Genomic DNA, 27,317 nt, shown 5'->3' on the forward strand with positions numbered 1-27,317 from the left:
ATTACGAATTAGAATAAATCCTTTAAAAATACATAGGAGCAGGAAACCACCATGTCAGCCTGCATTGTTGAATACAGTGGACACCAGTGTTCCAACTACAAGTGTTTTATGTATGTAGCCAAAGACCTGCTCACCTTGTTGACATAAAACAATGAGTAATTTAAAATGAATTAATTTATGAATATATAGAGAGATATCGGCTGACTGTTTTTTACCCACAAAATCTGCCATTAACCTATGGGCATTCCTCTGTATCACTCCATAATGGCTGTACTGCCACCAGTTAAGTACTGTTTAAAGAAATAATTTAATTCATTTATTATAGAAAAAATATCAGTCGTTAGTATTTTTGGCCAGTTGTAATAAATAAGTGTTATGACAATATGTGAAAGTACTACCAATTAGAACGTCTATCTCAGCTGTCATAGAGCGAATAGCAGGATACATCCTGGACTGATTGCCGCTCTATAGCTCTCCCTCACACACATATACACTAACAAATACACTGTCAAAAATAAAATGGTTTGTGAGCATGGAAGTGTCTTTGTCCACCCTACATCTACTGTTGAAGATGGAATATGACAAAGGGAGAGAAGAAGATGGCCTTTTTTGTGGCTCAAGAAAAAGTGAGAATCTGTATTATATGATTTAGGCATATAATATCTATGAAACAAAACATTGTGAATTTGAGAGTGAAATTTTTGTAATAGGCTGAAAAGCATTTTGTTGTTCTAAGTGAAAAGCAGAATATTACTTTAGGTCTGCACTCGCAGGCCTCGCTGGCTCAGAGACTCATCCCCATGAACAAAGCAAGACAATCAGAGCTCAATCGGTTTTTACTTGTGCAAGGGAAGTCGGTCCGGTCAGGATCCAGAGCTGCCAGCTCCTCACTTGATCCCAGACAACTCCAAATTCCAGCCTCCCCTTGCAGCCTTTTTGTTCAGTGAACACAATTACACAGTCCCCCGTTGTAAAAGCTAAGGCACTGTGTGTTTGTGTGTATATGCACGTGCGAGCATGTGAGTGATTGTTTATGTGTGTGTGTGTGTGTGTGTGTGTGTGTGTGTGTGTGTGTGTGTGTGTGTGTGTGTGTGTGTGTGTCTGTATACGTGACTTCCTGTTTCCTGGTCGTTTAACCACATCCCTAGTTATCAAAAGGTCATCTCCCCCCACCCGTATATGCTTAACTCCTCTAAATGGTTCACCATATACAAGCATAGGTGAGCCCACAAATGGCAGGAAGTAAACATTCCTTACCAAATAAGGAAACCAGACTCTTACATGCAATGTGCCTGCAGTTAAACACTATAGTTAATAGCATCCCCCACCATCCTAGATGTAGGGGAGGAACAGAAAAATATCTGAACATGCAGTTCAGGACAAGGTTTACAGTTTTAAGCACAACAATGACAACTTTTATCAAACTCACTCCAACAATTACTCTGTTGCGACATTTTGCCCCAGACCTGACCCTGTTCCTCCTGAACTTCCTCCTTTCATGGCCTTTTATGTATTATTTTAGGTGTTTCTTCCATTTCTTTCATTCTGTTTTGAATGGATCTCTTGAGTGTTCTGTTTACCCACCTGTGTGAATTGGTTTTGTTTTCTTCCCTGTGTCCGCACCATGCTTGTCCACTACGTAATTGTATTTTATCGACACCATCCTACTTGTACTCCTCATACTTCTTTCTACGAGGAGAATATTTCAATGGTCCATATTTGTTCTGGCCTTTGGCCTTCCTGCACCAGCATTGGTGTCTTTCATGGCCCCTTTCTGCTTTTGTTGTCTTCACCTGCTACACTCAAAAAAATCAACTAGGGCATGTGTTTGATTAACAAAGTAGTAATATGTTTACATCACATGAAGAAATCATTTTTATGCTCATTAAATGATTCATTCTTTTTTGTTGAATATAAATCAAAGAAAACTTTGATGAGTTAAATTCGTTCATGGCAATCCAATGAGAATGAGGTCCATCAAACCAAAGGCTCTGATAGCGTCATGTATTGCGCATGCTCCACGCCCACCGGATGCGGAAAGGTCCGTTGAGAAGTTAACGAGCGCACGTGGAGTTACTTCTTTGGCATACCTGATAGTGAGGTAAGTAATATTTCTTGATATATTTATTTAGGTTAGTGGAGTGAGAGATAAATACTATTAGTTAAAATTTTTTACCTGTGTAGTGTGGAGATTTATATATAGCAGGGAGGTTGTAGACCCAAACATTTTTCAAATGTAAGTCGGTGAATTTAATGTTTTTTTTAAAAACTTAACCGGAGTCGCTAATTGTTGCAACAGAGCAAAAACTGATGAGGTTATTTTGGTAAGTTAGTTTTTTTGTTTTTGTTTCTGTCGACTTTGAATGAGGTTATCTGCGTTGGTAGGACTGTTTTTCTTCTCTGGAGTTAGCTAACTTTGAAGAGCGGGAAAGCCGCGTAGAGCCGTAACGTCTTCGCATATCCGGTTGTTCAGTCTGACGTCACTAGCCGTGTCTGGGTCTAAACTCCGCTGCAGGTCCATATATCAAACGATCACTGTGGCATTACTGAGAGTTGAAAAACTGTCTAAAGTCTTTCATCTTTAATAAAATGATCAGCGTTCTGCTCTACCAGGTGTAACAATTGAGTTTAACATCCAGGCATCCATGAAAACGGAATTTATGACATTTAACGGAGTTAGAAGTTAGCAGGGAGTTAGCTCGCTAGCTTCTATCTAAATACAATATAGCATGTCCTGACTGCGGGGTTTTGGAAACAAATTAAAACATACAGCTTTCTTATCACTTCCAGCATAAATGAAGACAGAAAACTAAACAGCAGTGACGTTTGTAGGGTCACTGAAGTTTGGCTAGCTGGTATATAATGATGTGCTACGTGACCACTAGCGACACAGCTATGTTAGCATAATATAAACAAGCTAACTTTTTTTCCACTCGATAAAAGTTAACGTGAGTTTTCTCGGTGGTCAGAAACAAATGTAATCGCATGGCAGGATGCTGTAAAAGGACCAAACTTCAGCCAGGAGAACAACTGAGATAATCCATCCACAATACGAGGTTAGTCATTCATATACTGCTGCATGGGCTGGGCTGTAGTTACATCCTAAGGTTTTAAAAACTGAGCTTAAATAAATGATTAGCGGTAATAAAAGCCGAGGGAGGTCAACAGGGATCACTGACTGTTTTAGGAGCTTTTTGAGATCAAATAGAAGAAAATACATAGCATTAAACATGTTAACAACATAAAAGCCATATTAAACGCAGACTACTTTAGACCCGGAAGTAGGATTCGTCGCGTCATCACTGAACAACCGGATAGCTCCATGAATGAAGGGTTACTTTCTGCTTAACCGGAGTTGGTGATTGTTGGTAGTAGTGGTAAGACTGACCGACATGGTTTTGGTGATTTTATGAGTGTTTTATGATGCTCTATCTAAAATTCCTGTTTTTGTCAGTGGAGTTTAGTCGCGGGCAACCGCATTAACTGGATTGATGAAAGGTTTAATTCAACTAAACCAGCGTTTAGGGGAGTTAATAACAAGGAGTAAGATAAAATCTGTCACAATAATTGCATGTGCATTTTCTTTTTTTGTAATATATTCACTTAATTTTTGAATTCAGAATGATTTAGGTGGATAATTGTTTGGGTTATAGTTTCTCTGGTGCTCTGCATTAGGCTGACTAACGGTGCGTTCACACCGAACGCGATAGATGCCCCTAGCTGATCTCGTGCACATTTGCACCTCGAAGCGCGTCCAGCATGAACTGGTCGAGGTTTATATGCAATTTTCACGCGTATGAAGAAGAGATCTGGGAGGAAGTAGTGCCAGACGGTATGTTATTAAAATGGCAGCTGTCAATCTAGCGTTTGAAGAAAGAGTCTCCCTTCTCTATTTGCTGTGGAGAGCAGAGCAGTGCCTAAAGGACGTCCTCACTGTACCTGGGTCCATCAGGTCTTCCACAAGCGTGAGCAGTTTGGTGAGTTTCACCACTTGCTCCAGAAGCTCCGTCTGGATGACGGCCGCTTTCAGCTGTACCACCTTCTGTCCCTTGCCGAGTTTGAGAAGCTGCTGTCCCGCAGATTTTACCAACTCGAGCGGTAGACGTGATAAGCGCGAATGCACAAAATGCACCACACAAACTGCAGTGCGTATTTTACTTCGCGCTTCAAAGGCGTCAGTCGTGTGAAGTAGGCAGAAAAGCGTTTTCTCAATGCAAATCTGCTTCCGAAGTTTAGCTGGACCCCCAGTCGCGCTTCATCGTGCTCCTCCATTGACTTTACATGTAAACCTGAAGCTCTGGTCGCGTCTATCGCGTTCGGTGTGTACGCACCGTAACAGTCTTCACATTTCACAGTATGTAGATATTAACACAAATTTGTCAGAGTAATAACTTTGTTTTAATTAATTTCTCTCCCCAGAAATACATCACAAAATAAAGCCACATTCCCATGCTCTGAGATTCTTATGCACCTCCTCAACAATACATGGTAAGTTCATGTTTGCCTTATTATTATTATGTTATTTATTTATTTTTTTTGGATGATGCAGAAGTTTAATCTCCTTGACGTTTTCTAATGCATATTTCATTTTTTATCAGTGACGTGTATGTGGCAGTGCAAGCATTGTGTTACCAGAGAGAGCAGCAGGTACAAATTACTTCAACATTATAAACTACATCATCATTACGGAATAGGTCAACATTATCTGTGCATATATGTTAATTGTCCGTGCACATTTAAGACTTGGAGTGGACTGAACACTCATGTCTATAAAGCTCATTCATCTCAGTTTACACAGACAGCTTCAAGTTCAGTAACTTTTAAATGTGAGTTATGTGACTGCAGTGACGTCTTCTCTGAGAGAGATTTTTTTGTCCATATTGGAACACATCTGCGAAGTAACGAGACAGTTAGTTGTGTGTTTCTTGGTTGCCCTTTCAAGACAAATATTTACAATACATTTTATACACACAAAAAGAGGAAGCATCATCCACACACACTTAAAGATTTTAAAGCCAGTGTAGTTACACGTGTGGACCCAGTTCAAGTGATAGAGTCCTCTGATAATGTAAGGGCTAGCTGTTCTGAAGATGTATCCTATGGTGAATTTGAAAGTGAGTCAGTGACAGAATGTGATAATAGTGCTGTTGAAAATCAGCCCGAACTAATTGAACGGAAATTAGCAGTAATATTGTTGAAATTGGAACACATATTTCATGTTCCAGCAAAAGGATTAGATGAGTTCTTAGAGGAGTTAGTTTTTCTGTTGAGTTCAGCTAGTGTACCTCTGACAAAACGTACAATTACAGAAATTTTTAAGAGCCATAACCTCCATATTAGTCAGGCTGTTATTGAAGAGCTTGCAAATTCTGTATGTGTTTCTAACCCTGTGGCTAAAATATTGGGAAAGTGGGGCCCTCTTGCCACTCCTTATAAAAGAAAACTATACTACATACAAAATTTTAGGGTTGTAGAGCCTGTTGAGTATTTTTTATCGATAGACCAAAGGAAGTCATTTCAGTACATCCCTTTATTACAGTTATTGCAGGAAATATTGAGTCACAATAAATTGCTGGATAGAGTGATTGAAGAACAAATAGCTCAAGAAAATAGAGAGAATCTGAATGGTGATCAGAGGGTTTACAGATCTTTTCGAGATGGGGAGCATTATAAAAGAAATAGCTTTCTAGATGGTGAGAAGTTGAGAATTTCTATTAACCTTTATATTGATGATTTTGAGGTTTGTAATCCTCTTGGGACCTCACGGAAAAAGCACAAGCTTTGTGGTGTATATTGGGTCTTGGGCAATTTACCACCTGGTTCTCATTCAGCCCTTTCATCCATTTATTTGGCAATCCTTTGCAAGAGTGAAGATTTGAGGACATTTGGGTTTGAAAAAGTCTTTGATCCACTTTTGAGAGATCTGGTAACTTTGGAGCAACATGGTGTGTTCATCAGTCAGTTGAACGAGTGTATTAAAGGAACTGTGAGCTGCGTCATAGCTGACAACCTAGGAGCCCATGGGCTGGCAGGTTTTGTGGAAAGTTTTTCTGCTGAATACATATGCAGATTCTGTACAGCTAAAAAATCTGAAATAAAGTCTGTGACTGCTGGTGATTTTGAGCATAGAACACCGGAACTTCATGAATTCCATTTGAAGCGTGCACAAGAAACAGCAAGTGCTTGTTGTGGAGTTAAGCGAGATTGTATTTTGAGTAAGAATCTGAGCCATTTTCATGTCACTGCAGGCTACCCTCCAGATGTAGCACATGATCTGCTAGAGGGCATAATACCAGTGGAGCTTGCGCATTGTTTTTCTTTTTTAATCTCTAAAAAGTATTTCACCTTAGAAAAACTTAACAACTTGATCCAAAATTTTGAGTATAAATGGCAGATAAAACCAACCGGCCTCATGCAATTCCCCAGACTTTCTCATTAAAAAAAAATATTGGTGGAAATGCACATGAAAATTGGTCTCTGCTTCGTTTGTTGCCTCTAATTATTGGTCCACTTGTTCCAGAGGATGAACCTGCATGGCATATTGTTTTGGATCTGAAGGACATTGTGGAGCTTGTTGTAGCCCCTGTCCAGTCTGATGAGTCGATTTCCTACCTTGAGTGTAAAATCAGTGAACATCGCCAGAGATACCAAGAACTTTTTCCAAACAACAGTCTTCTCCCTAAACATCATTATTTGGAGCACTACCCTGCTCTGATTTGGCATTTTGGGCCTCTTGTCCACAAATGGACAATGAGATTTGAGGCGAAACATAGTTTTTTTAAACAAATTGCTCGCCATACAAACTGTTTTAAGAACATACCTGTTACACTTGCCAAAAAACATCAGCTCGTGATTGCCTCTGACTTGCACTCTTCTGACCATAAGACACCTTTAATGGTAAATGTTGGCTCATCAGTACCAATTGATGTTCTGAAAAGTGATATCGCAGTAGCTATAAAGCAAAGATTACCAGATGAAACTGATGTCCATATTACAAAAAGCGTGTCATACAATGGCATGAACTACAGCACAGGAATGATAGTTGTTCATGGGCAAATATTTGGTTTGCCAGAGTTTGCAGAAATTCTGCAGATTTTTATTTTGCATGGCAGAATATACTTTTTTGTAAAAAAGTTCTCTGCTTGGTATCGAGAGCACTTCAGAGCTTTTGAGCTTGACATGTCACATGCGAGAGAGGTGTCTCTGATTGAGCATGGGGAACTACTCGATGACTACCCGTTAGCTGCCTATTCAGTGGGAGGCCTGCGTCTGGTTACTCTGAAGAGACACACTAACTTGCAGGGTAAACAGGAGTGATGTTTGTAAGTATTTTCCCCCTATATCACCTGGCACAGTAAATAATACATCATACTTTGCAGACCAATTGCTACTTAATTTATTGAGAGTAGATTTCTTTTAAGCATCTTATGCAAGAATTGTCATTAATTAGAAGAATGCAAGACAAATCTGGAAAATGCACTATTCACTTCTCCAGTAAAAAAATTCCTCGAGGCCAAGGTGACATCATCAAATTATCGTTGACATTAGAATTTGTTACACACACTCGCACAATAGTCAATGAGTACATCTTTATTTATTTTTTAAATATTTGATATTTGTCCAGGTCAGCATGATGCCCCAGCCCATAAGACTGAGGATCATTCTCGGAGAAGATGATGCCAGGAAACTAATTTTACCAGCTGGGATATCAGACTCCATTGAGGAATTGTGTCAGGAAATAAAGACAAATTTTGGAGTGCAACAGGATTTTCGTCTTCAATATCAAGATCCTGATTTCGGAAATGATTTTGTAAATCTGACTGCGATCTCTGAAATTAATGATAAAGCAACTTTAAAGGTTGTATACTTGGATAGTGTGCAGTTGCAAAGTTTTACAGAAGATGGAGTGACATGTCAACCAGTGCGAAGTCCAACACATTCCTTTTCAAGCTCTTCAGACACAGACAATACAAGGCCCGTTTCATCGTCAGGTTCATCACCGTCTACAAGACTGTCAGTGTGGCCAAGTGTCTTCACAGTCCCTTGTTTCAGCTATGAGGCTGAACTGCAACTTGAAAAGGCCAATGCTGAGTTCATTGCTGGTGGAACTCATTTGACCCCCTCACCAAAACTGAAATCCCACCTTTTAGAAAGGCTGGCTGAAGAAATAATAAAATTTAAAGTCTATCCAACTGACAATGACCTGAATGAAGTTGCAGAAGCCCTTGTCAAACAGCATCCTTGTCTGAGGGAGCAGGGATCCTTTAATGGCTGTTATGGTTGGAAAATTAGCCTCAAGTATAAAATGGCCAATGTCCGGACCAAACTAAGAGGCCTGGGCTGTGCTGAGGTGTTGGTAAATTCACTAAAGAACAAGGCCCAAGACAAAAGTAAGGCAGCATTGAATGTGAAAAAGCCTAGAAGAGCAGAAGTCAATTACTGTCCGCAGTATCCAAAAGGAGAAACCACTGACAGCCTGGAAAAAGAGAGAATTGCACTGCTTTCAGAGGTTCAGAAGAGAAACAATGACAATATAGTGACAATGAAAATGCAGAAGACTTTTTCGTACAGAAGGCAAGAAGTTATTCAAGGACAGCCCTTTATTGCAGATTTTAAAAGCAGATGGCCAGCTCTGTTCACCGAGAAAGAGGTGCATGTCCTATATGTCTAACTTTTAGAGTGTGTTTATGGTTGACCAGTTATTTCTTGCTTCACTAATATTGACATAACATAGTGATAAAACAGCTAATAATTCCTGGTATGTCCTTCCTCTGGTGCATATTATAAGTGCATTGTTCATGTTTTTCAGATTGACAAGGAATTCCTGCGCATATCGACAGTACCGCTGCTATCTAGATTCTTTTATGAGCTAGACTTGTACACTCCACGCATGATGGAGCTCTTTCGAGGCAAAGGTGGGGTGGCTGGCAGAAAAATGAGACACATCATGGTGGCCATCTCCAAGGTGGGTTAGATCTGTGCTTAAGAACTTTTTATGCCCATAATCTGGCAATTTTATGAGCAAAGATATCTATACATATGGTAGGCAAAAGTCCTAAGAGGTTTTCATATTTTATACAAATTATATAAGCATCAGTCTTATATTAATAAGTAATTGATAAAATCGTATGGTTAATTTTGATCAAAATGGGGAAAAACCCCCCCAAAAAAAACATTAGTGTTGCCTCATTTTGTGTCTGATTTGGTTTAGACAGATGTTTTGAGGTGGCTGTAGCTCAGGTGGTAGAGCAGGTCAGCTACTAATCAGAAGCTTGGCGGGTTGGTCCCAAGCTCCTCCAGTGTGCATGCCAAATATCCTTGGGTAAGATACTAACCCCAAGTTGCTCACCGATGCATTCATCGGAGTGTGAATGTGTATGAATGTTAGACAGTAAGCACTAAACCCGGTGGCGCCAGTGTTCGACAGCCTCGACCTCTGTCAGTGCGCCCCAGGGTGGCTGTGGCTACAATGTAGCTTACCATCACCAGTGTGTGAATGTGTGTGTGAATGGGTGGATGACTGGATATGTAAAGCGCTTTGGGGTCCTTAGGGACTAGTAAAGTGCTATATAAATACAGGCCATTTAAACAGTTTAGAAAAAGTGATTGGGTGAATGAATTGTTGTATAAAGGCAGCTTTGAGTGCTCTGAGTAGAAAAACGCTATATAAGAACCAGTCTATTTACCATGTGGCCTTTTGGACTCTTCCAAACTAAGTATTCCTTTTTCAAACTGCTGCCTAAAAGTTAAATATTGTCATTATGGATTCCCTTTTTTCTTAGGATGACACAATACATACAAGACGAGCATGCATCCTGAAGTCCTTGTGTGTCTACCTGAATGAAGACCATGAGAAACTTGTGAAGGAATATACGGTCAGTTATATTCACAAGTTGTTCTGTGTTATGTAATTTGCTCCAGGAGTTATGGGTAATTTCGATATATGAAATGGTAAAATGTGACACCACGTGTGAATAAAAGATATTGCAATTGGTCCTTGTTTTGTTTCATGTCAAATTTCTGAGGTGTGAAACCAGAGACATAGAATTTAGTAAATATATCAGCATATTCACGCTGATTGCTGAATTCCTTTTTTTTTTTTTTTTCATATGTAGACTCAAACAAATGTATTATTATATTTTACGTCACAGAACACTGAGGCCAACACTGAAGCCATGGAACAAACTGTGATGGGAGTGTATGTCATACATCAGGAGGGTGCGGAGCCTGGAGATGACCCAGAGAACATCGGTGTCCTGATTGAAGGCGTGGAGGTTCTCACTGGTTTGAGGAGCATTGCAATTGCTTGTGCTCTGTTATTTGGACTGATATACTGTCTGAACCTAAGCTACCCACCGGAGCTCAAATGCACTTTTGAAGTCTTGCAAAAGATTATCATGAAGCTGGATGGACAGAGGTTGTCATCCAAGGCACAGTTCCTAAAAAACAAGCTAATGGGGTGAATGAGCTTGAAACAGACTCATGCAAGCCAGATATTTTTTTTTTTCAAGGTTTCTGCAATGCAAATATGTGTTTACTGTTTTAAAGTTTAAAATTGTAAGTTATAAAATGTTCATATAAACTATGTGGTTTGCTCTGTGGCTATTACACAAAGATTGTTCGTCCATAACTTAAAGTCTTATACACTTGAAGTGTAAACACTGATTTTTGCCAGATGGCAATTGTTACAAAGGCAAATGCACACTGGTTTTCACAAATTGTTTGAGTGGAGCAGTTATGCTCAAAATTGAATGTTTTCTCCACACGTTAAATAGCATAAAGTCACTATTAATGGATACAGCCTGATTAAATGGAGGACTAATGTATGCAAGCAACATAGTAATGTTGTAATATTATAGTAATGTTGAATGTTATGTCTGAGCTTTAAATTGTGTTAAAATTCATATTGTTGTTTGCAATGCATATTTTACTACATTTTACGAAAGTTGCTTTGGGGATAATATTTTTTGTCTGCAAACTATTCAACAGACTTATTTCATTTTTATTATTATTAGGGTTAGGGTTATTTTATTGTATTTTTTCTTTCAGTCAGCATGTCTTGATCTGGAAGTTCTGTGGTCTTGGTATGAGATCGTTAAAGGGGAGAAAGCTAGGCTGAACTGGGATCCTGCCAACTGTTTTAAGAATGTTCAAGCAAAATAAAAGATGGTTTTGCAAGTTATCATTTATGTATGTTTCATTAATTTAATTAAAAGTAATGTTTACATAAGCAATACAAACACTAACTGAAACATGATTGGTGTAAGTACTACAGACATAAATTACATTTGTTCATTCAACAAGATTAACATTGGTGTAACAAACAAATATTTTACTAGTTCATGTAACAAGACTGACTTTTGATGTGCCAAAGTGTTTAAACAATATAGCATGAATTTAAATTAATTTAATTAGACTAACTTGGTACAAACATGTTAACTGAATAAAAATCAAATTAACTGAATGTTAATGTTTAAATTATGTTACACTTACAAACATATTTAGTGTTGAAACAACACAATCAAGATGGATTGATTTAACATGATTTGTTTAGATGGAATATAGGTGGCAAGATGAAATTAAGTTCATCCAATGAATTATTTTTTTGAGTGTAGTTGTTACTCAGAAATCAGAATCTTTCTGCATTAACTACTACTAACTACTTGAGTAAATCCCCTGGCACCGTTGCCCACCTCTCAATTTTAAATACATGTAGACATTGAGGGCTAACAGGAGGGACTATGCGCTTACCTGCTGCTCTCTGGCAGGTAGCTCCATGCCCTCCTGGGTTTTAATTGCACCTTAGAACACACATGCGTCAACACCACTATGAGCGGGTGGAGGGAGGTTTGGAGTCTTCTCTCACCCCCGTTCTCTGCGGCCTGCTGGAGCGGGGGGGCTAGGAGGAGTTGGCCGTCCGGCTGCGGTCTGGGGCCTCCCTGCTGCGGCGGAGTCGGGGCGGTCTGCCTCTCCCCACCGCAGGGAAAAGGGTAACACCACCTAGGTCTGGGTGCAGTTCCCCCCTCCAGGGGCAGGGGTACCTAGACCCGGTTTGTAGAGTACGCTTGGGGAGTGTGATCGCGTATACAGCGTCTCTTTATATTTGTCTCCACGTCGGTTGAGTGTGAAGTGCACATGAGAGCATGAGGGTGGGAATGGATGTTTGTGTCTGTGTGTGCCTGTATGTTTGTATCTATATGTCAGGTTGGGTATCAGACGCCACCTCTCTGGGGACATCTCGGGCCTTCCAAGGTTTGGAGGCCTATCTCCACCCACCACCACTTCCCCTGCCGGTGGCGGACTCCCTCAGGTGTCGGTGCGTTGGTGGTTCTTTGTATCTGGGGGTGGGCGTCCGGGTACACACCGGCTCACTCCTTGGCGGCCGCTTATTGGGGCTCACTCGGTCCATTTCGGAGGTGTGGTGCCCCCTGCCTCTCGGCCTGGGGCTCGGTCACTCAGGCACAGCTGGCTGCCGGCGGAGCCCACGGGCGCATCGCTGCAACTCCCCCTGGCTTCTGCTCCGCGGCTGCTGAATGAGCCCTCATCTGGGACTCTCCTCAGCTCTTACTGGGACAGTGGCGCAGCTGCCCCTCTGTGGGTCTTCCTTGGTCTCTTGTGTTCTGGGGGCCTCTGGATGTCTGGAGTTTTGATCTCCTCCATACCCGCTTGATACCATAAAGGACAGGGCTGTGGCTCCCCACACTCCCTAACAGATCATTACATGGAGAAACCTTTGGAATGCAAGCATGCTGATCCACACAGGTGTGCACACAGGTGTGCACATGGGTATTCACAGACGCGGACTAAAGCTTTCTTGGCTGCTGCCTCAAAGCACACTGTGCGCTGTCTATCTTGCGTGCTGAACAATATCGTCTATTATTTAGTAACTATTGATATCTATGACTAGCTAGTTTATTGTGATGGTGCTTTTTTTTTTTTCTATTATTATGTTGCTCTTTGTTGTTTGCTGTCTCCTCTGTTTGTTTGTTTTTTTTCTCCATACAGGTGACCCAGGAGTTGTTTTTTTTTTTCTCTCTCTCTCTTCCCCCCCTTCTCACCGTCTCTTCTCCCCTTTGGTTTTCTTTCTTTCTCTCCCCCTCTTTCTTTCATTCTTTCTCACTGTCCTATTAAAAAAAAAAAAAAAAGATGACAAAGGATGAACTGAAGCTCCGCCATCACGTGATGTCACATGCTGCTGTTTCTGATGTCACTTAAAAAAAGAAAAAAAAAGAAAAAAAAGAAATCAGAATCTTTCTGCATTAACTACTATTTGAGTAAATCCTTTTTTTTCCTGAATATTGTTCAATAAAAGTAATTTTAATGTTTTATTACAAATGTTTTGAGATTATAAGATAACATTTTGCAAGAACTGATGTAAATTAATGATGCAGGATCTCACACATTATAAATAGAACTGAAAATATTCAGTTTATTAATCAAACATAATCAAAGAGTTGCAGCTTGAGGACATGCAAATGTGAACACATTTTATTACATCCTGTTGCACTGACATTTTCTATAAGAAGCAGCAGATGTGAAACAGCGAAAGCATCACGTAAGAACTGCTTTGTGGTGCAGTGTCTGTACTTCTAAAAAAGTGTTGCTGTTTCTTGTAAATGGGGATGGGCGAGGGGGGGTCTGTCTTTGCACATCGGATAAATTTGAGTCTGGTGCACAAGTCAAAAAGTGAAACTGGACGCAAAGAAATTTATACTAATCGGTGCATCAGTGCTTGCTAATAAGACAAAATGTGCTGTTTCTTGTAAATGATTTTGGGAGAAGAAAGCAAAGTCTATAGAGTGAATTCAGTGACTTGCTGTACCTGCTGGAGGTGTGTGGTCCTCAGTACCATACTGTAGTAAATAACCAGGACTATGGGCTCAAAATGTGGTCATAAATATTTTGTACTTGTAAATCAGTTTCGTATGTGTAAAAATTTGTGTGTGCGTAAAAAAGATTTGTATGTGTAAAAAAGATTTGCGTGTGGACTTAGCCAAAAAAAACCTCCTGCAAGTTACACATACAAATTTTGACCTTATTTTTCTTCCTTTTATCTGATTGGTCAATGTCATTTCAATCACAAATGTAGCAATCCAATCAGAGAACAGATGGGTTTGGCTGTCGGAGGGGTGCTTTTTTGAACTGCAGGTCCTTGAAGGGTAATACAGTTTGAAGCTGGAGGATCTCTATATAAATATCCGATAGCAGCTAGGTCCCCTAACTTTCAGTAGCTGTTGAATTTATGATTGATGTTTAGGGTCGTTGTCCTTCTTTCTATGAAGTATGAGGAGTATGATCCATGGCTCTCGGTCTTCATGCACCAGCACTGGTGTCTTTCAGGGCCCCTTTCTTCTTTTGTTGTCTTCATCTGCTAGTCGAATCTATAATTCGAATTTGAGTTTTAAATGTATAAAACAACAGGGGTTTTGGGGTTGTTGTTTTTGTACATTCTTGTAGTTTTAAGACTCTGGACAGTGGATATGATGACCAATGAGACCATCAACAATCAAATAAATCTTTCTTAGTGTTCTGCAAAACTCTACTGTTACTCACTGACTTGAGATAAAATCTACTCAGCTGCTTTGAAAAAAGCTTCTAACTGGTTCCTCCCATAACAGGATGGCTAGCTGGTTAAATTGATCCTGCAACCCAGAAACCTTTCTGCTTCTGCTTTGATTCAGCAGGGACAGGTAGGGGAGCCTTTCAGTGTCTCCAGCCTCCCTTAAAATGCCCGAATTAGATATGAAAATGTGACAAACCTGCTGTTTTTCAGATCACATAAAGTTGTACTCATGTGTCAGGTTTAAGTTGTACAATTACTTTTTATATCTGCTTTCTAAATTTGTGAACTGGTCATCACTTACACTAGGGGTATCAAACTCAAATACACAGTGGGCCAAAATTCAAAACTGGAACAAAGTCGCGGGCTAACGTTAATATTTATTGAAATATATTTATTCCTCCAGATATAAGAATGAATCTTTTCTTATGGACTCAAACACGTTTTGCTGAAAAACTGAATATGGAACAAGCAAAGCTTAATACTAAACAATATCTGATAGTAATTTGGTGTGGCTTCGCGGGCCAAATGTAAGTAGGCTGCGGGCCAAATTTCATTACATACTTTGAGTTTGTAAACATTCAGATTGAATCATTGGAATACATTGCATCCAATTGATGGCAGCAAAGGGTGTTAGTCCATCCCAGCTGCCACAAGGAGACAAAGGCAGGGTACACCCTCAGCAAGCTGCCAATTTATCACAGGGCTAGCAATATATATATGTCATGTAAAACCCACTACAATGCTTAAATAATCTTTTTTTTTTAAAACATCTAAAAGCTTTCTTTCCAAACCTGAGCTGTTTCAGATGCTTTTTGAAATTCTGAGCTCTCTGATCTCAGTGTAAGCTGTCTGTGCCCTCAGTGGAGCTGCATCTTGAAAGTACTTCTACTTCTTGTCTTCCCCGAATGTTGACCACCTGTCCAAGAGTACTGAAGGTCTGAGGTCACACATCCTGGTGACAACAACGTACTCCAAAGGTCTCATGTCCCTTGAGTTAAGTTTTTGTCACTCTCTGCATCGCCTTTCTTTGGTGCGAATTCCGTTTTATTAAGTAGTAATGTGATTACTGCACAGAAAACAGGGGTTTTCTCTGCAGAGAAACAGGGAAAATGCCAGACACTAGAGATCTGTTGATAATATTTATTTAATAATTTGTAAAACAATGAGATACAGGTTTAAATAGTTTTGTTAGGATGGGGGGAAGTAGAGAGGTGCAAGACTTTAACTGATGCTTAATTTCTTCCAGATCTTTAAAATCTACAGGTGAGAATGTGGACATTTAGCTTGTGGCAGTAGTTTGATCAGAATGTGATGCAGTACTAGATAAATAACCATGAGAAGCTAAGATACTACTATTCAACCTGTAAGTTAATATTTTGTATTTTCCAGAATTATATTTAAAAACATTATAAGGTTAACCTGCGAAACTGAGAAAGCAAGAACAACGCTCAGTTGAATTATGACAGTGACTCACAAATTTATTTTAAAGGAGACAACTAGAAACTAAAAAAGAAGGACCAATGCTTACAGTTCTAGAGGTCATGGCACAAAGTCCACAAATCTAAGTTTATTGTCAGGCTGCGAGTCACACATGTGAAGGAAAAAGGCAACGCAAACAACTCAGTCAAGGGGAAGTTAAAAGTTGGAGCAAAGATGGATTCGTTCATCAAGAAAGTGAAAAGAAGTAAATCTCACAAACAAACAAACAAAAAAACTTCACTGCCAACAAGAGAATTTACAAAGAGCTCCCACGATCAGTTTCTTAATTGCTTATCTATTGGAGCCTATGTGTTTAACCACTGTTACAGAGTGAGAGGGTACATCCTGCTCATGCTGAAAGTCCGTCAACAAAAATAATAATATGCTCTCACATCCACACATACACCAATCATTTCACATAAAACATAAATGTGTTTGTAAAAATGTTAAACATATACAGATATCTCTAACTATAATATTGCCATGACTGAATACTGAATGTCCCAAAAGCCCACAGTAAGACTCTACTTCAACTAATAAATCACTAAGATAGCATGAGAAGGAAATTCAATATGTCCACAGGATCTGCTGTGTGAAAACAGTGAGCTGTAAATGAAAAGAAAAGACTTCAAAACTTCAGAAAGAAGTTTGACAAATTTTACAGGAACCTCACATATAATCCCCAAAATATTACGACTTTTGAACTTGTTGCTATCTGTGACATCATGCTAGGAAGTCTTGATATGCAGGGAAACTCTAAGAAAAAGTTTAAAACAATGGTGCAATGATACAGAGCGGCAGTCATGCGTTTCTATATGAAAAGATCCTGACTGTCATTCAACGCTTGAGTCTAATAGAAGCAAACATTGACACGCCGTCCTAAGTGTTTTCATTCCTTCAACCAGCAAAGGTAATGTATTAACCTTCTCAGCTTTATCTCTGGCTTCATTTTCATATCTGGACTGAATCTTGCGCCTTTCTTCCTCCAGTTCTCTCTCACACTTCATCTTTAACTTCTTCATCTCCCATTCTCTCTCCTCTCTCTCTCTCTTCCTCTCTGCCTCTCTCTCCTCCATCTCTCTCTTTCTCTCCTCATTCATCTCCTCTCTCTCCCTCTTCCTCTCCTCTTCTCTCTCCTTCCTCTCCCTCTCTCTCTCAGCCTGGAGTTGTTCGTTGTATTTCTGCATCTGTTTCTCATATCTTTCCTGTATTTCTCTCTCGATTTTCTGTTTCTCTTTCCGTATTTCTTCTTCTTTCTCTTTCAGGATGCGTTGTTTCTCCTCTTCAATCGCCCTCTCAGCCTCTTGGAACATCTCGTTGGTGTAGTGGCTTCCTCCGTTCTTCTGGACTATCTCTCTGATCTTCTGGATCAGCTCAGTGACCTGAGAGCGCTCCTTCAGTTTATTATTGAAGACGTGGTACTGACCGTTACATCTGGCCACGAGTTCCTGAAGGTCTGAGCTTCCTTCTAAGAACTCTTCAATAGTGGTGCCTTCAAGTTGGTCTCCATGGGTAAAGAGAACCATGCTGTATTTGTCTGCTGCGTGGCCAAAGATCTTTTGAATCTTTTGCACCGTCTGTTTTTCCTCTTCAGTGTGTCTGCCCAGTTTAATGACCACCAAGAAGATATGGGGTCCTGGAGAAGCATAGGAGATGCACTGGCGTATATTTTTCTGAGTTTTCTCTTCATCAACCCTGGTATCAAACAGGCCCGGGGTGTCAATGACAGCAACGCGATCCACTGCAGCTTTTCCTTTGATAGATTCTACAGTCACAGATTTGGCACCGAACTTGGATTCAAAGCACTCACGGCCCAGAATGGTGTTTCCAGTAGCACTCTTTCCAGTTCCAGTCTTCCCCACCATCACAATCCTCATCTCATCATCATTTGTCCTGCCAGAATCTGTGTAGAAAGATCAGAAAGAATACATGGCAAGAAATATATTGTACTTACTATACATATACCTGATCATGCACCGGGTTTGGGGTTGGTACTTTAGGTTACAAATGTTCTGGTAGATGGTCAAACGTTAATTCAACATCTACAGAGATGGGTCACAAGTCTCTATTCTGCTGTTGATCCTGTGAAATCATAGTCATCCTCAGTAATGACCCTGACACTCTGCTATCAGGAAATGCAATTAATCCTCTTTTTCTTTCTTCCTGGTACATATAATCATGAAAAGCTTGTAAATATCACACTTATGAACAGGGTTGGGTAAGTTACTGTGAAAAAGTAATGGATTATAGTTACTAGTTACTTCTTCAAAAAAGTAACTGTGTTAGTAACTGAGTTACAATATACTAAAATTAATTATTTTAAAAGTAACTATTGCCTTACTTTAAAAAAAAACCCAAAAATGTTTAACCCTCTGGGGTCCAGGGTATAATTGGCCATTTTTAACTACTTTTGATTTTCCCTCCACATTTTACCTTTAAAAACGATTTACTTTGCCTTGTTTGGTATCATTCTTTTCAGCACAACCTCACGTGTCTGAATTTACAGTTATCTTTTCATGTTGACATACTGTATTAACATAATTCATCTAAAATCAGACAAAAAACATAAAATCAGAGTAGAAAAAGTTTACTGTGACAACCACAAACATGTTTGATGAGTCATATTTCATAACTTTAAATGCAAATATAAATTGTCAGTTTTAAAATCCTATGCACAAGTTTTGCAAACAACAAAGTTATTTGCATCCATTTGCCTTTTACCCTTTCTTTAAATAACCATTTCAAACTATTCACAGAACAATCAGCTGTTCTGCTTTCAACAAGATGCCACACAAGTTATTTCAAACAGCAGCACTCATGCGATTGTTTTGCCCCCTTAGCTCCAGGTGTGCTAGACAGTAATCGTGATTACCGTCCGCGGGACCGCGCGCAGCTGCTTAAAGCTGTAGCGTCCAGATTACTTACGTAGTCAGCTACTTCCTTGCAACCAGTGTTGGGTAAGTTACTTTAAAATAGTAACTTAGTTACATTACTAGTTACTTCTCTCAAAAGTAACTCAGTTACTTCAAGTTACTCGTTACTTTCAAAGTAACTAGTTACTAGGGAAAGTAACTTTGGTTTTACTCAGAATTCTCTTGTTAATGTGTTGCTTCCATAACTTTGCCAGTCTTCTAGCTTGCTTACTTGCCACAAGTGCACTGTGCCACCTACCAATAGAAAGGAAAAGATAATGTTCATATTTCCACGAGAGAAATCTCACGCCTGGACCGTCATTGACTACTGCCATGATTCTAGCCTACGTCACAGTGTCATGTGTGCCTTTTACATCCAACACAAAAACTGCAGTCGTGGTGCTTTCGATTGTACTCAGAACTCGGAAATTCTGCCTTCTGAATAGGAAGATGTAGGTAACACCAGACTGCAGATGAGCTGCATACAGGGCTGGAGTGGGACAAATAAATCGTCCCGGGCATTTTGACTAGAGACCGGCCCATCATTATAGGAAAAATCATAAAGCCTTTGAATGAAAATAAACACTGTTGTGACAGTGATGTACACTGTTTTGATGGTATATATGCCTTGAAAAGCGCTATATAAATCCAATCCATTATTATTATTATTATCAATCTATCAATCGTTTGTTGTAAGATTCAGATAATTATTTTTTAAAAGCTAGACATTTTAAATGAGAATAAGAAAGAAAAGTATTTCTTTGTGCCCACCTCTCCCTGTTAATGCCCTACATGGCCCCCTGGCAACACTTTGCTAGATCCACACCTGCACAGTTACCAGCTGTCAGCTACCTAAAAAAGGATCCTGGTGTTATTTGTCTCTCAGAAACAGTTCATAACTTCCCTTCAACTCATTCATGTCACCTAAAAGGTAAACCTGTTTCTCCATCACAGCTCTGATGATCCAGTAAGGACATCTCCTGGTTTCATCTTCATGTTTCCCTCTCACCAGATAACCAAACCATATCATGACCAGCAGCTTTTTTGCAGCTGTGGCTCCAGCAAACATCAGCTGATACTAGAAATTAATATTTAATAAATTCTAACAACAGCTGATCAAGCTTAAACGTGCTGCTGTTGTTTAGCGCGACATCCGCTGGTTTCCTCTTTCGGCGCAAAGTGAGCGATAAACAAACAAGAGAGCCGATCAGCTGATCACTGATCAGTTTTCATGATTGAAGTAGAAACGGGAGAGGGGGGGAGAGGATGAGAGAAGAAGAGGCAGCTGTGCAGCAAAGACAGAATAACTCCAGCTTTGTGCCTTTTCCATTTTAGCTGAATTACGGGACAAACTGTTCCTTTTCACCTCAATAAGAAACGCGTAATATTTTCTCTGAATACCAGACGGGACGGTTGGCAACTCTAATAACTTATGAACAAAATAAAGTTCAACATCATTAACTTCATAGCACCCACCCAGCTGTATAGAAACTCCTTCATGCTAGCTAGCACGCAGTACGGAAAAAGTCAGAATAAAGAAAATAAACTCCACCTAAACTTGGTTTATGTCTGACCCAGAGAGACTGCAGGTCATAACTTCTTACCTGAAGTTCAGTTCACACTTGGACCGGCGGCCGCCTCGGGTCTCTTTTCCTTCTGCGTCCCTTTTCCTTCATCCACCTGCTGGCCTCCACCACTTGCTAATGTTACTGAATCTGTGGAAGCTCCGCGATAGCCACCACACGAAGTAACGAGTAACGACCCTATCTAAATCCCAGTAACGACTAACGCGTTCCTGATTTTGGCATAATAACTAGTTACCGTGCTTGTTACCACAATAATAACGTAGTTACTGTAACGCGTTACTTAATAACGCTGTTAATAACAAACCAACACTGCTTGCAACTGATATAAGATGCGGTAAACCGAACACAGCTTCAACCGTCTGTTTGTTGAAAAATTGTAACGGACCGGATTTTCTTGTTAGTAACTGTAACGGCGTTGTAACGATAGGAATAGTAATTAGTTAGATTACTCGTTACTGAAAAAAGTAACACCGTTACTTGTAATGCTGTTATTCCCATCACTGCTTATACCATGTAACTATAATGTTACAGTGCATAACATATTTAATAGCAGGAATCTTAATGGACATTCAAAAGTTACGACCTCTCTTCCACATCTCAGAGCAAAATTCACAAACTGCTGTCTCAGAGACTTGGTTAAATAAGGAGCAGGTTGACTTGGTTAGAAAGGAGCACTATGAACAATAGTAATGACCAAAGGAGAACAGTGAGTCTTTGTCTTTGTTTTCCTATTGCCCATTATTATTGCTTGTTATTATTATTAGCTAATGAAAATGTAGGCAGTGCAAAAGTAGTTTTGTAGTTTTTGTTCATTTTTGTATAATGGGGTAGGTCTTGATAAACATTAAGCTTCTACCTACTCCCTTTCAGACTTAAAACATTTATTTAAACCATCACAGGTCTGTGTCTAATACTAACCTCAATGATCTTGTTTTTATTTTTATAATCTATCGACCTGCTTGCCAACCAACCATGATTTTAAATAAGCCATGATCACTGCTGTAACACTAGAAAACATGACTAACATGATGACTTACCGAACTTGCCAGCCATGCTTGGGTTGTAACCGCTTCTGTCGATGTTAAGCCCAAACAGTGTTGTATAGCCAACTGAAGTGGAGTAAGAAGTGAAAGGCAAAGACTGTGCTGCAGCTTCTTCAACAGGCAGCATGAGCCAAACCACACCTACAAATGACTCTACTGAACACAGAGTGAAAGTGAAATTATAGTTTAGCCCCGTTATTTCCGTTACAAGCTGATTGTTCTAAAACCGGACATGGACTCAGAATGTATTCAAATTTTACTGTTAAATGAAGTAGGGGAGACCGGGGATAGTGTCTGTCTGTAAATTGGAGCTCTTTTAAGTTAGTGGATTCAAAATGTAATCCAAAGTATTTACATGTCTCGGCTATTAAATAGTGCAGCTATTTTCTCTGCAGCACAATTACCCATTGCATGGTATGGCCTCAAACACAAAGAGTGAAATGTTACAATTAACCCCCTAGTCTGGGTTAGTTGTAACATATCCTGGGGTGAAATGTAACACAATGTAATAAGGGTACTGACAAAATATTAACATGTAATCTTTGTTTATTCAACACATGAATGCACTTAGAGCCATTTATGTAGCTATGTGTGTGTGTAACAGAATGCAGAAATCTAGCTTTTGAACATATTCCAACCCCCCAAAAAAGACAAATTATGGAATTTTCTGCAACTGAATATTTCATTAATTTTCATTGGTCTTCCATGAGTTTGGCCTCATTGGCTCAGTGGGCATTATAACCTACAACTCTTGCACCAATTTTGAACATAACAATGAAGCTGAAAAAAATGTAGTTGTTCACCAGCATCGCAATTCCATTACTTTTTATCATGGCTTACCTTGGTGTGGTTTGCAAAGTGCTTCAGAAAGATGAGGAAATCTGTTTCTTGCACCCATCCTGATTTATTTCCACTACCAGTACTTCCTACTGGTCCATCTCTGACACAGTGGTCTGCATAATGTATGTGTGGGAACACAAACAGTGAAGTAATTGTGTTGCCAATGGCATTAACCGCATATACAAAAGCGACCAGTGAACCTTTCTCTGCTGATGTCGTTGCCCCAACTAGTTTAATATAAGTTAAAGTAATAGTGTGGTAAGTTGCAACATCTGCATTATTGTTACAACTAACCCAGACTGTTGCTGTTACAACTGACCCAGACTCCTATAGCCATGAACTAGCTAACATTACAGCCAATGGCTAAAACATTACCTCTAAAGACCTACACTGAATATATCCCCATAGACATATAAATAACATAATTTAAGTTTGATGAGTTTAACTGCAAAGCAGATAATGCTATTAAACATTGAAATAAAGTAGAAAAACTTACTTTTTGGCATACAAATTACTTTTTTTCATGTTAAATTATCTGTGTTTGACAAAATGTGCTGATTTTTCACATGTGATAGCAGAACTGAGTTGGGCATGCACAGGATGAGTCACATCATTTGAAACTTAGCCCTGATTGGAGAAATTGGAAGTGTTACAACTGACCCACGTTACAACTATCCCCGGTCTCCCCTACTTACCTCTCAGTAGTGATGTGCGATACCACTGATTTCCTTTCCGATCCGATGTCAAGTAATATTCAGGGTGGTATCGACGATACTGATCCGATACCGATACTTTATACAAAAACATATTTTATTTATTGTATCTCAAATTATAGCGTCATAATGATTATAGGTCTAACAGGGTGCAAATCTGATCGGGTGTGAAGTTGGTCCTGTCCTCCAAGGAGCTGGAGAGTGTGGCTGAGACTGTTAGACCTCTGCCTCACCACTACATATTTCAAATACAATGAAGGCTTTTACAGACAAAAACATGGCTGTGCCATGGGCTCCCCCGTGTCACCTATTGTAGCCAACCTTTACATGGAGGAAGTGGAAAGGAAGGCTCTTGGCTCTTTCAAAGGAAGAGTACCCAGCCACTGGTACAGATATGTGGACGACACCTGGGTCAAAATCAAGACACAAGAAGTGGAATCCTTCACTGCGCACATTAACGCTGTGGATAAAAACATCAAGTTCACCAGGGAAGACACAAAGGACAACTGTTTGCCTTTCCTGGACTGCGCCGTGCACATTGAAGAGAACGGCAACCTCAACATCGAAGTTTACCGGAAGCCCACACACACGGACCAGTACCTCCTCTTTGACTCCCATCACCCTCTGGAAAACAAACTTGGAGTAATTAGGACCCTACACCACCGGGCAGAACATGTTCCCTCTAAGCCTGAAGGAAAAATGAAAGAACACACACATGTAAAGGAAGCACTCAAAACGTGCGGCTATCCTAAATGGGCGTTCTTAAAGTCAGCAAAGAGGCACAGAAAAGAAGACCAGACACCAGCGAGGGAGGATAAGAAGGACAGACGCAACAACATTGTCATCCCCTATGTAGCCGGTGTATCAGAAAAACTCAGGAGAGTTTTCTCCAAGCATGACATCCCGGTGCATTTCAGACCCAGCAACACGCTCAGACAAAAACTGGTTCACCCGAAAGATAAAACGCCAAAACACAGACTTAAGGATAAAGGACACTCTTTCGAGGATGCCAATGTTCACATTTTGGACAGAGAGGACAGATGGTTTGAAAGAGGAGTGAAAGAAGCCATCTATGTCCACTGTGAGCGACCATCTTTGAACAGAGGCGGGGGTTTACGACACCAACTCTCTGCCATCTATAATCCAGTTTTGAGATCCCTTCCCAGACGCCTTAACGCCCACTCACATCCTGGGCCTCAGGAATTTGCATGATAAGGTGGGGCCAGGTTTCACAATGAACCCACCCGAAACTCTGGCTGATTGGAGCCCACACCCAGTTACACACCTTGGCTCAGGCGATTAGAGGATCATCAGGGGGTCCTTTTGTCCCTCTGTGGGGGGTCACTCCCACTAGGTTTATATCTGGGACTCTCCACCATTTGACCATAGAACTGAAGAAGCTTCTCGGATGAGAGGTGAAACGTCTTCAAGTAACTTAAAGAAGTCCAGACGCTTTTCTTTGAAAGCTCCTTTGACTAACTACTATGTGAATATTTTTTTTTGTTCTTGAATATTGTTCATTAAAAATGTTAATTTTATTAAAAATATTTTGAGATTATAAGATAACATTTTTCAAATGTTAATGTTTTGCAAGAACTGCTTTGTGCTGCAGTGCCTGTACTTCTAAAAAGTGTTGCTGTTTCTTGTAAATGGGGATGGGAGGGGGGGACAGGGTCTGGCTTTGCACATCAGATAAATTTGAGTTTGGTGCACAAATCAAAAAGTGAAGCTGGAGGCAAAAGAAATCTATACTAATCTGTGCAGCAGTACTTGCTATTCAGAAATAATGCTGCCGTTTCTTGTAAATGATTTTGGGAGGAAAAAGCAAGCAAGTAAGCAGAGCACATTACTGTTTTCACACTTATATTTATTTATGAATAGAACCAAAAACATCAAAATAAATAAATATATTGTCATGGTCCTGCGGCCATGACTCAGTGACTTTGTGTTTGTGTTCCTTATTGTTATTATTCTTGGGCTGTTTTGGGATGGTTTGTGTTTTGGGATTTTAGATACTGGGTTTTGGGTTTGTGCTCTCTCTATTGGTCCCTGGTGTTAGTGTTCCCCTGTCTCGTCAGGTTAATCAGGTCCAGCTGTGTCTCCCACCTGTGTGTGATTTCCCAGTGTCTCTCTGTGTACTTATAGTGTGTGTTTGCCTCTGTTCCTCGTCGCGTCGTCTGTGTTCATACCTGGTGTAATCCCCTGCGTGCTCTCCCTGCTGTTCTCTCTTCATGTTCAGGTTTGCCATTCCTTTGTGTAGTTTCTTCCAGTTTAGTTCGTCCTTAGTTCAGTTTTGCCATCTCCACTTTATGTTGGTGTTATCAATAAATCACCCTCACATCCGAATAAGTGCTGCGTTTTGAGTCCTCCTTCCACTCTTCACACGGCCGCTGACCCGAGCCGTGACATATATACAATTACTAAAGCTTCTTTACTGCTAAATACACATGCAATGTGTGCTTGTAATGCACAGGACTAATCAGACTGCAGCTGGAAACATCACTCTAGCACATCAGCGCTTTGAATCAAAGTGTGTAGCCTGTTCTAAAGGGAAAGCTACATCTGTCTGATACCAGGCCTTCCTTGGATAAAATCACAAAGGTGCATCCCTGTGTATCTCCTAAGCTTCTCCATGACCCTGTATCTTCTTGTATGCTCTCAGATGAAGAGGAAAGGCACATGGTGCAAAGAATTCAAGAAATCAACATGGTTATCCGGCTTTATACAAAAACCCTTATAACCTGTGTTGGTCAAGTTACTTGAAAAAAGTAATCAGTAACTGATTACTTCCCCAAAAAAGTAATCCCGTTACTTTACTGATTACTTATTTTCAAAAGTAATTAATTACTTAGTTACTTAGTTACTTTTTAAAAACACGATTTACAACTTGAATAGGTGATAAAGCTGGGGTGGCTGTAGCTCAGGTGGCAGAGCAGGTCAGCCACTAATCAGAAGGTCGGTGGTTCGATCCCAGGCTGCATGCCAAATATCCTTGGGCAAGATACTAACCCCATGTTTGCCTACTGGTGGTCAGAGGGCCCGGTGGCGCCAGTGTCCGGCAGCCTCGCCTCTGTCAGTGCGCCCCAGGGCAGCTGTGGCTACAATGTAGCTTGCTATTGCCAGTGTGTGAATGGGTGAATGACTGAATGTAGTGTAAAGTGCTTTGGGGCCCTATGGACTAGAAAAGCGCTATACAAATGCAGGCCATTTACCATTTAAAGCGATAAATCTTTCAGCCCAATTCTACTTTTTCTGCATAATCCATCATACAAAATGTAATCAAATGGAAAAGTCCCTTTTTAAAACTTGTTTTGTTAGTTTTAATCTTTTAACTTTATGCATCAAGCAAAAATTTAATTATATGCAACATTCTCTGACTTGAATAAATTAGTTTAACATTTAAACCTATTTTCTGCACATTCCAGCACATAAAATAAAAATATTTTTTGTGTTTACACTCACTCTTTCAAATAGATGCAAGTAAAACACAGCAGAAAATAAATAAAGTCCTTTGGTCTAGCGGTCATGTTGCTCTATTTTCACCTGTAAAGCAGGAGCAGGGTAGGCGGGGGTTTACCCTGGTGCAGGTGTGGCGCAGTGGTCAGTTGAAGAATCCGCGAGTTTCTCTGTGAATTTCCCATTACGTCGTAGCGCACTCGGTGCTTGCTTGGAAGTTTAGGGGTTTTTTTTGCTGTAAAAATAAGTTTTCTTCCCACGCACAACAGAATGTTTTTGTCACTTTTTATGGAATCAAACTCAAAGTAAGGTCAGTACTTCCACGCTTTAAACGCTGCACACTCATACTCTCTCCCACAGTCGATATGTGATCCATTGTTGATCTGCACACAGCTGTTGTCACGAACGTCGCACTTGCTTACATTCCTGTCATGAGACATTCTCGCAAAAAAAATCATGGTTTTAGTAACGCAGTAACGCAGCGTTCCTACGGGAAAGTAATGGTAATCTAATTACCATTTTCTCAATAGTAATCCCTTACTTTACTTGTTACTTGAAAAAAGTAATCGGATTACATCTCTGCCCATCTCTGCTTATAACTGGAAAAATACCACAAAAATTTTACTTTCACTCTGTGTCCAATGCAGTTAATTGTGAGTGTGAATTGGTTGATATGTTCTGTTAAAGAGGGTGTAGAAAGGTCTCTGACTTTCACTTCTGACTTG

General features: G+C 40.0%; 4 protein-coding genes across 8 annotated transcripts in view; 2 read left to right on the forward strand and 2 right to left on the reverse strand.

The window, feature by feature from the left end:
* Positions 1-27,317, reverse strand: part of LOC308412596 (caspase-8-like) — a 105,445-nt gene that overhangs the window by 67,523 nt on the left and 10,605 nt on the right. The gene's annotated exons all lie outside the window — the stretch shown is intronic.
* The window catches only part of LOC308413043 (GTPase IMAP family member 5-like), a gene marked incomplete at its 3' end in the record, with an annotated part of 46,726 nt that overhangs the window by 6,296 nt on the left and 13,113 nt on the right, over positions 1-27,317 (forward strand).
* On the forward strand, positions 1,953-11,005 carry LOC308412523 (uncharacterized protein). Of its 5 annotated transcripts, XM_080906937.1 has the most exons (7): positions 1,953-2,101; positions 4,420-4,488; positions 4,599-4,647; positions 7,625-8,650; positions 8,810-8,965; positions 9,783-9,875; positions 10,152-11,005. In XM_080906937.1, the coding sequence occupies exons 1-7, from the start codon at positions 1,962-1,964 to the stop codon at positions 10,461-10,463; spliced, it is 1,845 nt and encodes a 614-aa protein (XP_080763063.1). In that variant the 5' UTR covers positions 1,953-1,961; the 3' UTR covers positions 10,464-11,005. The 5 variants fall into 5 exon arrangements, with proteins under 5 accessions (XP_080763063.1, XP_080763066.1, XP_080763067.1 ...); XM_080906940.1 differs by lacking the exon at positions 7,625-8,650; XM_080906939.1 differs by lacking the exon at positions 4,599-4,647 and having other exon boundaries at positions 2,039-2,101.
* LOC308413009 (GTPase IMAP family member 9-like) lies at positions 16,876-17,919 on the reverse strand (the record flags this gene model as incomplete). Its single annotated transcript, XM_080907791.1, has 1 exon — positions 16,876-17,919. The coding sequence occupies one exon, from the start codon at positions 17,917-17,919 to the stop codon at positions 16,876-16,878; it is 1,044 nt and encodes a 347-aa protein (XP_080763917.1).

Source organism: Rhamphochromis sp. 'chilingali' (assembly GCF_963969265.1).
Source record: "Rhamphochromis sp. 'chilingali' genome assembly, chromosome: 16".
NCBI classification, from domain to species: domain Eukaryota; kingdom Metazoa; phylum Chordata; class Actinopteri; order Cichliformes; family Cichlidae; genus Rhamphochromis; species Rhamphochromis sp. 'chilingali'.

Coding starts and splice junctions, on each gene's coding strand:
- LOC308412523 (XM_080906937.1), top strand. CDS start 1,962: ATGAGAATGAGGTCCATCAAACCAAAGGCTCTGATAGCGTCATGTATT. Junction 4,489..4,598: donor CACCTCCTCAACAATACATG/GTAAGTTCATGT, acceptor ATTTTTTATCAG/TGACGTGTATGTGGCAGTGC. Junction 9,876..10,151: donor AACTTGTGAAGGAATATACG/GTCAGTTATATT, acceptor TTTACGTCACAG/AACACTGAGGCCAACACTGA.